This window comes from Triticum dicoccoides, chromosome 4B (genome assembly GCF_002162155.2).
Source record: "Triticum dicoccoides isolate Atlit2015 ecotype Zavitan chromosome 4B, WEW_v2.0, whole genome shotgun sequence".
Taxonomy (NCBI): domain Eukaryota; kingdom Viridiplantae; phylum Streptophyta; class Magnoliopsida; order Poales; family Poaceae; genus Triticum; species Triticum dicoccoides.
Genome location: NC_041387.1, coordinates 186,115,634 through 186,131,713, shown reverse-complemented (window position 1 = coordinate 186,131,713; position 16,080 = coordinate 186,115,634). Strand labels below are relative to the sequence as shown.

The window sequence follows — 16,080 nt, the reverse complement described above, 5'->3', positions numbered from 1 at the left end:
CACAATAATATTAGTGTTCTTCAGCATTCTCCAGTGTTTGCAAGGCTTGCAGAAGGCCATTGCCTAGAGGTCAACTTTGAGATCAATGGTCACCATTACAACAAGGGATATTATCTAGCTGAGGTATATCCCCAATGGTCCACTCTTGTGAAGACCATACCCAATCCGCAAGGAGCAGGAGAGTGCTAGGAAAGATGTGGAGCGTGCATTTGGCGTGCTTTAGTCTCGATGGGGTATTGTTTGAAACCCTGCATTGACATGGAGCACTCAGAAGCTTTGGGAGGTGATGACTGCTTGTGTGATCATGCACAACATGATTGTTAAGGATGAGATAGCAGTATGTATGACCAAGGGTTTGATTTTCAGGGTGAGAATGTTGAGTCGGGGCACCCACCTTCTGCAACCTTTGAACAATTTGTCCAATTTCATCGTGAGTTGCGTGCTCGAAACACTCATACGTAGCTGCAAGATGACTTGGTTGAGCTCATGTGGGATCACATTGGCAATCAATAGGTCTATTGGTTTAATCTTTCCGTGTGCACAAACTTTGAGTAGTTTTGTAAGACTATTTGATATTTCTAAAACTTTAACTGGATTGTAATAAAATACTATTTTGAATATATGTTTGATTTAAACTATTTTTGCTATGCTTCGTTTCGTTGTACTTGGCCTCCGGCCGACGAGATGAGGCCGAAGATGCGGCCACGCGTTGGGCGCCCGGCCAACGCAAATGCAAATTGGAGTTGGCCTCATGGTCGGAAGCATATGCAACCGAGTCAAACTTGTAGTGCTACCTCCCAACAGAATTGTGTTTCTTCAGAGTATGCATTTGAGTCTGGATGCAAAGATAGATACTAGATATAGTCTGGATGCAAAGATAGATACTGGATATGATCCCGGGAACGCGGGGACGGTCAATGCCCATCACATACGTACTCTGCTTTGCTTGCTTGCTAGGGTTGGGTTGGTGTACCTGCACTGCACTGCACGGGCCAGCTTCATTCATTTTGATGTCCTCCTCCTCCATTTCTCACCTCATCGGCTCCTTCCTGGAACCTTCCCTCCTCCATGCCCATGCTCCCATTCCATCCTTTCCTTTTAAACAAGAGAAAAGCAGCGGGGCGATGCCCTTCCATGTGCAACGCAGCCTAGATAGCTACTCCAGTGTCAAGCACCAACCAGAAGCGCAATGGCCGCCACGCCGGAGGAGTTCCTGGGGCAGCAGGGCTTCCTTGCGCGCCTCGAGCCGCCCTCCCCGTCCCTCTTCCTCGACCTGCCGCCGACGCCCCGCGGCGGCCACGACGACGACGGCCACTCCTCCTTCGACGACATGGTGCTCCCCTACATCTCGCGCCTGCTCATGGAGGAGGGCACGGAGGACCACCTCTTCTACCTCTACCCCAACCACCCCGCCGTCCTGCGCGCGCAGCAGCCCTTCGCGCAGATCCTCGTCGACGTCGCCGACAGCGCCAGCGCCTCCACCTCCACGCCCTCGCCCTCCTCCTCTTCCGACGCAACTGCCTCCACCACCCCCAGCACCGCAACTGCTTCGGCATCGGCATCGGCATCGCCCGACGACGCACCAGTCCAGATCTCACGCCCGTCCTACACCGATGTCAACGGCCATGCCTCCGCCTCCCCGGACAATCAAAGCTCGGGGCTCCTCAACGGCGACGAGATGGCCAAACAGCCGAGCTCTGACTTGTTCAATCACTTGTTGCCCGGCGACCAGGACATGCTCAACCTGGCCTTCCTCAAAGGCATGGAGGAGGCTAGGAAGTTCTTGCCGCCCGACATCAGCCTCCCGCCCATCAAGGAGGGGACAGTGGTGGGAGGCGGGAATGCTGCCAGCCTCAAGAAAAAGAGGGCCGCACCGGCACTGGAGCCGGATGTGGGCAGGCCCAGCAAATTGATGATGCCGGAGCAGGAGGTACGCAACATGTTTGACGAAATGATGTTCCAGGAACACGAGATATGCATGAAGGGGACTCTTCAGAACCTGAACGGTGAGCCAGAGAAGAGCAGCCGGAAGAAGGGCCGGTCGAGAAAGACCACCGTGGACGATAGTGAGATGGTGGACCTGCACACGCTGCTGCTCAACTGCGCTCAGGCTCTGTCCACGGACAACCGCCACAGCGCCGTTGAGCTGCTGAAGCGAATCAGGCAGCATTCGTCCCCCAAGGGGGACGCAGGCCAAAGGCTGGCGCATTATTTTGCCAATGGGCTGGAGGCACGGCTGGCGGGTAGGGGCAGCGAGCTGTACCAGTCACTCCTACTAAGTCGCATCTCGGTAGCCGACTTCCTCAAGGCCAACCAGCTTTACATGGCGGCTTGCTGCTGCAAGAAGGTGGCCTACATCTTCGCCGACAAGACCATCTGCAACGCTGTGGCAGGTAAGAGACGGTTGCACATTGTGGACTATGGTCTTAATCAAGGTCTCCAGTGGCCAGGTTTGCTGCGCATGCTCGCAGCTAGAGAAGGTGGGCCACCGGAGGTGAGGATCACCGGCATTGACCTCCCTCAACCTGGGTTCCACGGAGCCTACCACATTGAGGAGACAGGGCGTAGGCTCAGAAACTTTGCCCGCGTGTTCGGCGTGCCGTTCAAGTTCCGTGGTATCCCAGCAAAGCGGGAGACTGTCCGACCGGAGGACCTGAACATCGACCGGGACGAGGTGCTTGTGGTGATCAGTCTTTGCCAATTCAGGCACCTGATGGACGAAAGCCTCGGCTTTGATGGTCCAAGCCCTAGGGATCAGGTCCTCAACAACATCAAGAAGATGCGTCCTGATGTGTTCATCCATGGCATTATGAATGGCTCATACGGCGCTACATCCTTCCTGACACGGTTCCGGGAGGCACTGTTCCATTACTCGGCCCAGTTCGACCTGCTGGACACAACCGTCCCCCGGGACAACGAAGGGCGTCTGCTGCTCGAGCGCGACATCTTTGGGCGGTCTTGCCTAAATGTGCTCGCATGTGAAGGCGCGGACCGGGTGGAGCGCCCTGAGACGTACAAGCAGTGGCAGCTCCGGAACCACCGGGCTGGGCTGAGGCAGCTGCCGTTGAATCCAGAGGTTGTGAAGCTTGTCCTGGATAAGGTCAAGGACAACTACCACAGGAACTTTGTTGTTGATGCGGATCAGCGGTGGTTGCTACACAGGTGGAAGGGGCGTGTGCTCTACGCCTGGTCATCATGGGTTGCAGCTGATGCCACCTAGCTTGTTTTCTCAATCTAATGTTGATTGTAGACATAGATAGATATACCCACGCCTATATAGTAGTAGTAGCACTTATCTCTTGTACTCCCGCCGTCCGGAAATACTTGTCCTCAAAATGGATAAAATGGATGTATCTATAATTAAAATAAGTCTAGATACAACCATTTCGAGGACAAGTATTTCCGGACGGAGGGAGTACCTGACAAGCAATTTCACATATTACATGCGTTAAATTGTTTATTTGTTGATGAAGATGTGCGTGTCTTCTAAGCTTCAGTTGCTGCTGCACCATCAAATTGTTAGATAAGCTTTCCTTGTGCGTGGGAAGAGTAATATAGATGCTAGTTGAGCAATAAAGTTGGACTGATGACTTGCATCGTTTGATTCGTGCATCTTTTGCTGTCTATGATTTGTGTGTGTAGACGATTTAAGATGTTTCCCACAAGTTTCAGCTTCTTGTAGATGTAATTTTCTTCAGTGTCATCATTATATATGTTTATAACTAGAAGAGGTCAGAAGATGCTACTAGTACGTCATATGAAGCTGACACTGATGATGTCTATTGAAGAAATCCATGATCATATAATTTCATGCAAGTTCAAACACATAAATAAATAAATAGTTTTTTTTGCGGGGGATAAATAAATAAATAGTTACCGACGATGACAAGTGGAAAGAAGTCTATGAGTTCAAAAAGAGAGAGAGAAAATAAACTGGGAGGAAGTCCAAAAAATTCAGATCTGTTATATGTTGTTAACCGTTAGTCAATTGCTGAATGTATAGCATGAAGTTCAGTTTCGAAAGCCAGCATTGTACAGAGAATTAAAGAGGTCAGATAGATGCTTATTGCCTGGCTGAGTTACTTATGTGCTTGCAAGTTTGATTCGCCACTTATCTAAGTCCATGTTTTGTATATTTCGAACGGGAAAAAGCGCCATGTTTTTTTTTTTGAATGCATTGCTCAAAGAAGGCAAAGCCCAAGTGTACATAGAGGAGCGAGAGGCGAGGTAGTGCCCCATGTCAAAGCATTACTCCTGCGAGCTGATTTGACACAGCTGAAGATATGAAATACTGTACTTGGGCACGTAGACCTTGAGAGGCACCCAGCTAATCTTGTCCGAAGATATGTTTCTTTGAGCTGCTGCTTTGGCCAAAGTCAAACCGCTGAGCAAGATTTGCAGCCAGCAGAAGCGCCTCTGCTTCTGCTGATGCCGGTGTAGAAGCCTGGACAGGATTCTTCTGTGGCTGCAACCTTCGTCAGGGAACTGCAGGAATACACGAATATCAGTCCCCCTGCTGCTGCGGTCACTCTGTCAAGCCCAAGTCTGAACCTCCCCTGTTCCTGCGTGCCTGATGATCCTACAACCGTCCATCTTGAATCGTGTGGCCATTAGTACAAGATAACGGTTCACTGATGATCGGCTGCTCTCGTCCCTTGATGGATCATCCAACAGCTCTGGTGGCGCCCGAGGAGCTATTCATCGTCCGACAAGACCGTGTGCTCTGCTTTTCTTCTTTTCACTTTCTAACTGCTGTAATGGCTATATAAGCCATCTCTCTCTCTCATTTTCGGCATGTAAAAGATTATTGGGTGTAAACCCTAGCCGCCGGTGGCGTGCTAAACTACCTTTCCCTTTTCATGCAAGAGAAACCCTAGTTCACTTCCTTCAAAATTCGTCTGAATTCGACTCTGTTCTTACTTAAAACCCGTTGATTGGGACTCTGGTCCTGACAATTGGTATCGAGAGCCAGTCTTTCCTTGGCTAGGGCGGCGATTGGAGCAGCGCAAGGTTGGTTTCGTCCGTAAAATCCCTCTGCGCGATTTGGTGTGGCGGTGACAACAGGCGGCGGTCGGAGTGGCAACTGTTCGACGACAGTCAGGCAGTCCGTCTGGTTGCTTAAGAACAATTCTTAAGTGGTAAAATTCCAGATCCGACGATCTGAATGTGTTCGTGTGGCGGCGGGCGCTGGAAGCGGTGTAAGGCGACGTCGGCGTCTTAATCCCTCCCTCCCAACCCTATATGGTGCAGATTGACAACCCCAGCAGCATGCCGGAGGTTGTGGATTCAGGGACTACTGCTGCCCTGCAGTTGGAGTCCTTGGAGCTGGACATCAAGACCCTGCAGCAAGATAGAGAGGAGGATCGTCAAGAGTTCCAACAATTCCAGGCAGTTGTCAACAGAAATTTCGCCACTATGCAAAAGAATTTTGACAAGATACAGGCAAATTTCAGACGCTTACTGTTGGACCCTGAGCCAGAGCAGGTAGATGAAGCAGAAGAAGGACAGGGGAGTGTGCAACCGAAAGAGAACCAGCTGCAATCTCCAATAGTGGCTCCTGGTAGACCAAAGCAGCTCTTGGTTCCTACTCCTCCCTCAGTTGCAATGCCTGACAAGGGGGATCCTTTGCCGGTTGGTAATGCCACTCTTAGAGACCATACAGGCAAAGAACTGAATATGGATGGTACTCCTAAAGTACCTTACAAACATCCAAACTATGGGCAAAGCAAAGAAAAGGAAAGTGTACAAGCAGTATAGAGAAATGTTGTGCAGTTAGACGAAATACATAAAGAAGAAGGGGCTGATAATTACTACAGAAGAAGAAATGCTCTGACTGTTAAGCCAGCTAAATTGAACATTTCTGAATTTGAAGGACATGATCCTGAGTCTTGGATTCAGATCTTGGAATAGTATTTTGCTGCTGCCAGAACCCCCATTGAACATAGAACAGAACTGGCCATCTCCTATCTTAAAGGTCCTGCAATTCAGTGGTGGAGAGGTATTGGATATGCACCTTCTAATGTGCCATGGCATAAATTCTGCTCTTACCTGTCTGAAAGGTTTTCTGTGGAATCGGTATGTGATATTCTCAGTAGCTTTCATGCTGCACATCAAACAGCGACTGTGACTGCCTATGTGGAGCAACTTGAGCAACTGCTCAATGTTATGAGGAGAGAAAATCCTGCTATACCTGATGACTAGTATGTTTCCAGTTTGTGTCAGGTCTTAGTCCTTGTATAAAGAGCCTGGTGGAGTGTTTTAAACCAAAAGATCTCCAAACTGTTGTGTGGTATGCTAGAAGAATGAAAAAATCTCAGCCATCCAATCAAACTTTACCAAATAAGCAGTATGTTCCTCAACCTAGAAGGCAAATGATATTTGAACAGTCCAAACCACTGGTTCCTAATGCAACACCTAATAGAAATGTGTTCATCCAGCAAGCTAAGCAGAATCAAGTGTGTTATAAATGTAGAGAACCATGGGTGCATGGTCATAGGCAGGTGTGTAAGATGAGCCAAAGAGCACAAATCCAAGCCCTGCAAGCTCAAGAGGATGACACTCCTAAAACTATTTTTGTGGCATATTATGATGATAATCAAGTGGATATTACTGAGCAGTCAACTGATGAAACGGTGTTGAAAGTATCAATGCATGCTGCAATGGGAATTTGTGCAACTAAAAATACTTTCATATTGACAGTAAAACTGGGCAGTACTATGGCTACAACACTTGTAGATAGTGGTAGTACTACTACTTTCATCTCTCCTAAGATGGCTAGCAAGTTGGCTGTTACTCCTAGTCCTACACCAAAAACTAAAGTGGTTGTTGCAAGTGGAGGCATTCTCTAGAGTGAATTTCAAGCAAGAAATTATCAATATGAAATACAAGGCCATGCCTTTACTGACAGTTTCAAAGTGTTGAAGTTAAAGGGCTATGACATAATCTTAGGTGTGGATTGGTTGAGAAAATACAACCCCATCCAGATGGATTTTGTTAAAATGGAAATGAAGATATCTACTACTTCTAGGCAGTTTATTATATTTGTAGATGAAACTGTACCTCTCACTCCTATGACTGAAGCTGCTGACAACACTGAAAAATTAGTAGAGCAAGCTGTTTGTGGATTTTTCTTATTCACTACTTGTGGCCCTAAAATGGTAGCAGTTGCCCAAGAAATCCCTGCTGAACTACAACCACTGCTGGACCAATATGAAAAGTTATATGAGGAACCTACTGAGCTTCCACCAAGCAGGCCCTGTGATCACAGAATTCCTTTAGTGGATGGAGCCAAGGTAGTGAACCAAAGACCCTACAGAATTCCTCAACACCAAAAAGAGATTCTAGAGAAAATCATCTTGGAGCTGCTAAAAAATGGAATTATCAGGCCCATCACCAGTCCTTTCTCCTCTCCTGTACTCTTGGTCAGGAAGAAAGATGGGTCATGGAGGCTGTGTACTGACTACAGAAAGTTGAATGCTATTACTATTAAAAACAAATATCCTATACCTGTCATTGAAGATTTATTGGACCAGCTTCAAGGAGCAAAGGTATTTTCAAAAATTGACCTTAGAAATGACTATCACCATGTGGCACCCCGGCTCAGAGAAAACCGGAACGCCCCGTATTCAAGCCCAGCGATCAAGATGAAGTCTTCTGGAATATGACACTGCTTAGCATAGAACAAACCAACCTTCTATTATTACACGAATATGAATACAAGGTCTCCGATATTACAATGAATAACATCGGTACAGCGACACTACGCCATCCTCAGTTGCTCTATGCAAGCAGCAGAACAACTCGAAGTAGTGGAATAACTCTAGTAGCGGAACAATGACGGCGGTGGTGAACTCCACTCCACAGGGACTCTGGCTGGAACGCTTATCCTAGCTCGCACGAACGGAAACCACGACAAGCAAGCAATCAAATCTGGCATGACCTGCAAACTGGCATGACACGCCATGTCAGTACATTGAATGTACTTGCAAGCTCACAATAACCAGAAGCATTCAAGACAGACAACATCATGGCAATTACAGGTGAAACAGGAATTATCATGAGATTATCAAAATAACATGGCATGACCAACATAAACATGATACAACTATCACAACATGAACATATTAATCCGACAATACTAGCATGCAACATGATAACACTATATGCACCACTTGTTCTGCTCGGGTTACATCGTAACCAACACATGCATCACTTACCAACCTCGGACATCACACGATCATCTCAGGATCAAATCAAGCTTGGTATAAACAATACCACAGCGATCAGTAAATGACCACAAGGAGCTTGATCTTTACCCACGACTCTCGCACAACATCACGAATATACACAACTCGGTATCCTCGATACCACGGTGGTCCTTACGGCGATCACAACCACGACCAACACTTGTTCCCAAACCGTGATTGTTACGGCGATCACAACCATGACCAACACTTGGTCTCAAACTGTGATCCTTATGGCGATCACAACCAACTTATCTCATTGTTATTAAGCACATTATTCTTATTATTGTTGACTCATGGTGTACCCTACTTTCGAACTGGGCCCTTATCCATGGGCGCGACTATCGATAGATTTAATATACACTCTGCAGAGGTTAGTACACTGTACCCACACTACGGAACCCATGGTCTCGCACTCCCATTCGGGTGGACCAACAACGTTCCGACAAAACCGATCTACTGCCATGACACTCTCCCGGCCACTCCAACTCACTCTCCTCTGGGCTAAGTCATGGGTGGCCCCGTGTCTACCTCAAGACACCTCAAACCACCGTCGTGGCCCAAAACAATAAACTATCCCAAAAAGGGACATGTGCACATAACAACAACAACGGGCACACAAGGCTTATGTCCGCCTACCTGATGAGGGTAGTGCGCGCCCATAACCTTCCCTCGTTGGAGGCACCGGCGAGAGGCACAACAATAGACCCAGTTAGGACTGTACCATACCGGTAAGCGTGGTTGCACTGGTCAGCATCATTTTAGCGGCACCATGACTCAGCCAACAGTTGTTCAAGTTCAATTTAATCCGGTTAACTTAAATGCAAATATGCTGAGCCATGATAAAATGCATGAACATGATATCAACATAATCATGAGGGTATCACATAACTATCCACCATATCAACAATAAATCATATCCACTGAGCATGGCATACTGACTAGCATGACCATCACCAACATCAACATGTACTACTAGCAAGCATAAACATATGAAAGGAAATACTAGCAGGTAGAACATGATAACAAAGTACAAAACAACATATCACTAAAGTGAACATGCAAATCTAAACATCACCGGAACAACGATAACTATCTTTTCAACAAGCAAACATTTAATAAAGATTCAAGTTGAAAACCATGGCTACTGCATGACTATCATGCAAGTGGGTATTGTGGCTTGCCTGGGGTGGAAGAAGGCACCGGGGAGAAGTGCGGTGAAGTTGCGGAAAGATTTGCCAGAAACAGTTCTCTCTCGGAGGGGCTGTTTATGCGCAAGGGCAAAAAGGTCATTTTCACAGTGTCAAACCATAGTGAAAATGAAACCAATAGAACGGGCTTGACGAAACAAAGAAGTAGGCTTTGGAATCACCTCATTTGGTGCTATGATTGAAAAGTTATGGAGGGTTGAAGTTTAGGGACTTTTCTGTAAAAATTTCATCACAAACAAGTCCCTGAGTGGATAAGGCAGAAACGGGTTTTTCAGAAATACGCTTTCGGAAAGCAAAGACGTAATCAGTGGATTACGCCTCCACTTATCCACGTCAGCGTACCTGGGTCAACACGGGGCCGGCGACTGGGAGGCTGACGGGCGGGTCCCACGGGCTGTGGAGCCCGTCACTTATCCACATGGGCAGCCTGGGTCAACGCTCGCTCGCCGACGGGTGGGGCTGCATGGAGATGGGGCCCTCCTGGCCCGAGGTCGTCGCCCAGCTCCCGCCTGCCCGCGAGGCAGAGGAGGACCGGCGTGCTCCGTCGACGAGCTCCAGCGCCACAGACCGCCTCCGGCGAGGCTACGAGCACCGGAGAGATCGAGGAGAGGCGCCGCATCCATCCCGCCTGGGCACGGACGCCGAGGAGGACCGAAGCGACGAGGGAGCGGACTCCGGCGGAGATGGCTTCGGGTGGGATTTGGCTACGGGGCTGCGGGGCACTCCAGCGAGGGGAAAGGAGTTGGGGCGAGTAGCTGGACTCCGGGGAGGCTACTGGTGGGGGCAGAACAGAGTGGAAGGGCTCGGCTTGCCCGAATCGAAGAGGCGCAGAGGCGGCGGCCATGGCGGCAAGGGCAGTCTCAGGAGCTCTTGGAGCTCGAGCGAGTGGACAGGGAGGGAGCTGGGAGAGAGGCGAGGCCAGAGGTGAGCTCGGGAGGCTCGGGGGATGGCTATTTATAGCCGCGGGGCAAGGTGGCCAAGCTAGCACCGCTGCGGACGCGTGGACGACGCCGCAGACGCGTGTGCTTGCGCATGGGCTCGGGGAAAGGCGACGGCGATGCATAGGGAGGAGCTCACGGGGTAGAAGAGGTCGAGGGATGCAGGCAGGAAGATGATGGTGACAAACCGAGCCAAAACGCCACTGTGCTCTTGTGGGTGTTCGGCAGCGAGTGTCGGTGAGGAAGAGGATGGAGGGGGGGGAGGGGTCCAGGGGAACAACGACGACGAGAGGAAGACAGTGGACATCTTCACAAGCGCGAAGCCGACGAGAGGGGGAGGGGCCCGAGCAAGAAGACGCTCTGGGCACATGGTGCCACAAGTGATGCCAAACCATGTCTGTGGGTTAGTCCTTCCTGGGTAGGTTGTAACTACGATGGTAACTTGGTGAAAACGACTATGGTTAAAAGGTTAGTGAGCTCTTAAGTTTACTGCAGTAAACTTTATCAGCTCAATGTGATCAACAGGGAATTGCTTCAAGCCAAATAAGTTGTCTGGGGTGTTTAGGCTAGGAAGGACTACAGTCCTGGGGAGTTTGAGGAGAAATGGACCAAGATAAATCATAGTTGCTACACAACTGCTTATTTGGTCCAGAAATGAAGATCAGCAAGATGCACTCTCATGGAGTGTCAACTTGAGCTCAAATTGGGCAAGACAGAGTCATTTGGACATATTAAGATGCTGTAAAAAAGCTCATGCCAAATGGACAAGCCAAAATGGCACTTGCTTCACAAACATGATTTCTGTCCAAAAACTTGGAATAATTATGGTGATCAAATGTATCAATGAAATGATGCCAAATTGGGTGGATAGATGTTTTATGTGTAGAATAATGATCTGGTAATTTATCAGGATTTTTGAAGCAATATAAAATACACTTGCTTCACAACCTGAAAATATTGCCAGAATCAAAGATTTGCTCCTGTGCTCACATAGATAATTGGATTGGGCTGTAAATGGGTGGAAGGGGTTAATATGAGCACATTAAGGAGTGTGCAAAAGTTCATCACATTTGGATACTCCTAGCTAGTACTTCCTTCACAAAGTCTTCTGTCTGACAGAAACTTTGAAAATTCCCTGAGGAAGATTGGCTAGGCAAATAAAGTTGAACTTGTGCATGAGGCAGTTATTTGGACATATAAACATGCCCAAAAGGTTTGGAGCCACTAGGAAAAATAGAAATGACACTTCCTTCACAAAGTGCCAGTTAGGGCAGAATAGAAAAAGGAATATTGGGGAATTATTTTTGAACCTGACAATGAAAAGTTTTGCCATATTTGATCAAGATATGACCCAAACAATTTATGAGAATTATTTGGGAATTTTAGGAGTGAGGGAAATATAGGTTTCTTCACAACCTATTTCAATTTGAGTTATTCCTTTAATAGAAAAGGAATATTCCCAATAAAAAGAATATTGGGATTTGGGCTAGGATGGAAATGACAGGGTCTTGGGAAAGATTTGGGAATGACAAGCCACTCTGGAAGCAAAGAAGAGGGCATCTTCTTCAGTTCCCAGACCACAAAGCCACGAAAAAGAAAAACCCAGGCAAAAACCTTGGAAAAACAAAAGAAAAAGAAAGGGCCAAAAATCAGGCTGTCACAAACCTTACCCCCTTAAAGAAATCTCGTCCTCGAGATTTGGTTGCTCAGGGAACAAGTATGAATATTCTGACTTAAGGAAACCGTTTCCAACTCGGGTATCCTTTTTTCCTTTATTGTTGTTCCCACTAAGTTTTTATCTGACTAGCCCTGGGTGGTTTGCTTTACTGTACCCACATTCTAATAGATCTTTCCTAGCTTGCTCATGCTTATATAGGCTCCAATTTCTTTTTAGATCTATTGACTAGCTGAGTGTGATTTGATTATCATGACTGAAATATATGTCCGTCTCACCAAATCAAAAAGCGATTTCCGCTGGGTGTGCCACCCGTCACTGACAACCTTTCATGTAATGATGATCAGAATTTTCTGATGAAAACTTGACTCATTGCATTGGGTTTCTCCACTAAATGCAGGTCCTTTGGGTTCCAAACAGTGAGTTATAACATAACTGTTTCCTGACAGATTCTGACTCATCGCAGAAGTTTCTGAATCATCTTAACCGGTTCCATTGTCGTGAGTATCGGATCCGTATCAAATATTTGATTGTCTCCTGTAGCAGCCAGCATAAAGGGCCTGTATGATAATATCTGCAGACTTGACTAACGGTGGTTATGATGGAAATTTTTTGTTCACGACAGGCTATCCATGATGATTCATATAAGTGAGGACTCAGGCTTCCAGACTGTTATTCCTCATGCCGATTACTCATGCTGTAGGCATATCCATGTGGATCAATACTGACTTAGACTGTCCGGGGGATTTGCACCATGGGGGTCGTGTACAATTTTCATACCTGCATCACTGGTCTTGCTCCTTCACTATTGTTTTCTTGGTGTGGATCTTTGGCTGAAAGAGCTGGGCCATATTGCTTCTTCGTATGACCATAGGTACTCTCGGTGCAATTTTTCGGCAATTGTAGTTTATCCTCATTTTTCTGACAGGGTAATCCATTAAATGGCAGGTTCAACACCTCTCAAGTTCTGATCGTTGGAAAATGATCATCCGAAACCCTTGCAAGAAATCGACAAATAAATTAGTAGCCACCAGAACGGTCTTTACCACTCAGATCTGGGACATTACTGAAATAACTCAACCACGGCTCAGGACGGCCGAAAAGCAGCTCAGAGCATGAGACCGAGTCGATAAGAAGAAGGTGGCAACTCCTTAAAATAGCCAAAAAGCAGCTATAGGGCCATTGTCACAAAAAGAAACTCAACAACTGTACGAGACGACCGAAAAGCAGCTCCGACTCGTGACAGTCATTGAAGAGAGAAACAAAAATCGGCATCCACCCTAGAAACAGCTCAGATCACAGGCGTGGTGCCGTCATTGGAGAAAAAAAGGGACAAGGGCTCATCAGGATCATTTTCCAGGTTCACGGGTACTTGTACTGAGCTCATTGATGTCGTCAGTCCTTATAATCCTTTGTCACACTGTGATGTATACTGGCTTTCTTCTCTTAATCATCCTCACGTGGTTATTAGATCCTCATCCGAGTGACTTGGGAGATCTTGGTGGCATGCTCACCGCATATATATGAGGGCCTGATTCCGCAGACGTGTATTCTGACTGATTCTTGATTCTGACCAAAATGTTGCGGATCTGATTCTTGGGATTCACTGCCATATGCTGTCAATTCACAGCGTACTACCTTGTACCAATGTCTTACTGAGGAATATTTGCTGGCTTGTGCTCGAAACTTTCATCGGATAGCTTGCTGAAGAAGACTGGGTATTGTGCTTCAGAAGCTTACCCCCCTTAAAGACTTTGCTGGGGAAAGACTCAGTTCCTTATGCTGGAAGCTTTTGCGGTTGCTTACTGAAGAAGACAGGGTACCTTGCACGGGGAATCATCCACGTATCATACTAAGGAAGATAGATGAATCTTGCCTTGGAAGCTTCTTGGGTATCTTGCGAGGGAAGATTGGGTTGCTTACACCAGAAGCTTCTTATTGTGATATGCAGAACGATTTCCACATATATATACCATCTTAATATTTCTGATGTTGATTTCTTGTATGAAACAGGGTTTTACTAGACTATCCTCCTTTCTGAGTATATGCCATATTTTTGCTTGCTTCCAGGTACATCGAGTTCCAAAATCATCCTCAACGAAAAATTAAACTTGTATCTGAGCCATACCTTTGATAATATTCTATCAACCTTGCACACAATTTATCTTCTTGTTGATTTAATCATTTTGTTGTGATGAGTGCACGCTAATGCAAACTTGATACTGACGGTCCATCCAGGATTTCTTTTGCATCCAGACAAGATATTCCCACTTCCACTGTGGTCAGCTAGTAATTCCATTCTGTTTAGCTGAGTTTCCAAATATTTGCATTTCTTGCTGACTCTTCGGGTCCGGTGTCGGTTGACGAGCAACTTTAATAGGGGAAAAATTTGTAACACCGAAGGCCCAAAGAAAGGAACAACAGAAACGACTAAAACAAAAGCACACAAGCATTCTACTAATATAGTAAATCAAGCAATCATCACATATTACTGCTACTCACACAATAATATGCATGCACACCTAAGCACACAAATCTCGCGGAAACTCCGGTATTGCGGTCTAATATGCTGTGACGATGTGCATGAGGACAGATAAATGTGTGGAAGAATTGGTGTAAAGAGCGCTACACCAAGTGCTAGCTTAGCCAGGTGGCAACCTGAACTAGCTCGGAGGTAAGGACGTACTCGGTAATCATGCAGTAGGACACGAAGGTCGCAACCACATCATTATCAAGAGGACGGAAAAAAATCCGTACTCGTCCAAGGAATAGGATAGCGGGGAAAAGCTGAGGCTGCTGACATTGCCCTTCCTTGATAACTAAGATCATTAAGGGTTGCCAACACGACAAAATAAAAGAACGATCTGGGATAGAAGCATGTCCATCACTGGAACGATAGACGGGACTGAAAGAAAGACATTGTCGCGATGCCTGAGCACCATTTTTGCAAACAGTGTCGGGATCACTTGGCATCACTCTGCTGGGACAGAAATGACACCAAACACCGAAAGAAAAGGAACTGGAGAAATGCAATGGTTGAGCTGTAGTGGATCCAAACCGATGTCAGCTACACTCACCAGATAAATCGTTATCACAACTAAAGCTATATGCATGCTATGCGACAAACAAATGCAATAAACAAGCCAGACTCTATACTAGCGATTTCTAACGTTCGCACGGTCTAGGGCGCCCTACAGCCAGACCTGCTCTGGTACCAAGCCTGTGGCACCCCGGCTCAGAGAAAACCGGAACGCCCCGTATTCCAGCCCAGAGATCGAGATGAAGTCTTCTGGAATACGACACTGCTTAGCATAGAAGAAACCATCCTTCTATTATTACACGAATATGAATACAAGGTCTCCGATATTACAATGAATAACATTGATACGGCGACACTACGCCATCCTCAGTTTCTCTATGCAAGCAACAGAACAACTCGAAGCAGCGGAATAACTCTAGCAGCAGAACAACTATGATGGTGGTGAACTCCACTCCACAGGGACTCTAGCTGGAACGCTTATCCTAGCTCGCACGAACGGAAACCACGACAAGCAAGCAATCAAATCCGACATGACCTGCAAACTGGCATGACATGCCAGGTCAGTACATTGAATGTACTTGCAAGCTCACAATAACCAGAAGCATTCAAGACAGACAACATCATGGCAATTACAGGTGAAACGGGAATTATCATGAGACTATCAAAATAACATGGCATGACCAACATAAACATGATACAGCTATCACAACATGAACATATTAATCCGACAATACTAGCATGCAACAAGATAACACTATATGCACCACTTGTTCTGCTCGGGTTACATCATAACCAACACATGCATCACTTACCAACCTCGGACATCACACGATCATCTCAGGATCAAATCAAGCTTGGTATAAACAATACCGTAGCGATCAGCAAATGACCACAAGGAGCTTGATCTTTACCCACGACTCTCGCACAACATCACGAATATACACAACTCGGTATCCTCGATACCACGGTGATC

The 16,080-nt window shown here is 46.7% G+C and overlaps 1 protein-coding gene across 1 annotated transcript; it reads left to right on the top strand.

Annotated features, from left to right (window-relative positions):
* Positions 1-969: 969 nt before the first annotated feature.
* LOC119295712 (scarecrow-like protein 14) lies at positions 970-3,460 on the top strand. The gene has a single exon (XM_037574161.1). The coding sequence runs from the start codon at positions 1,190-1,192 to the stop codon at positions 3,218-3,220; it is 2,031 nt and encodes a 676-aa protein (XP_037430058.1). The 5' UTR covers positions 970-1,189; the 3' UTR covers positions 3,221-3,460.
* The last annotated feature ends 12,620 nt before the right edge of the window (positions 3,461-16,080 follow it).

Bases quoted from the DNA above. Each gene is read 5' to 3' on its own strand.
- LOC119295712 (XM_037574161.1), top strand. From the start codon at position 1,190: ATGGCCGCCACGCCGGAGGAGTTCCTGGGGCAGCAGGGCTTCCTTGCG.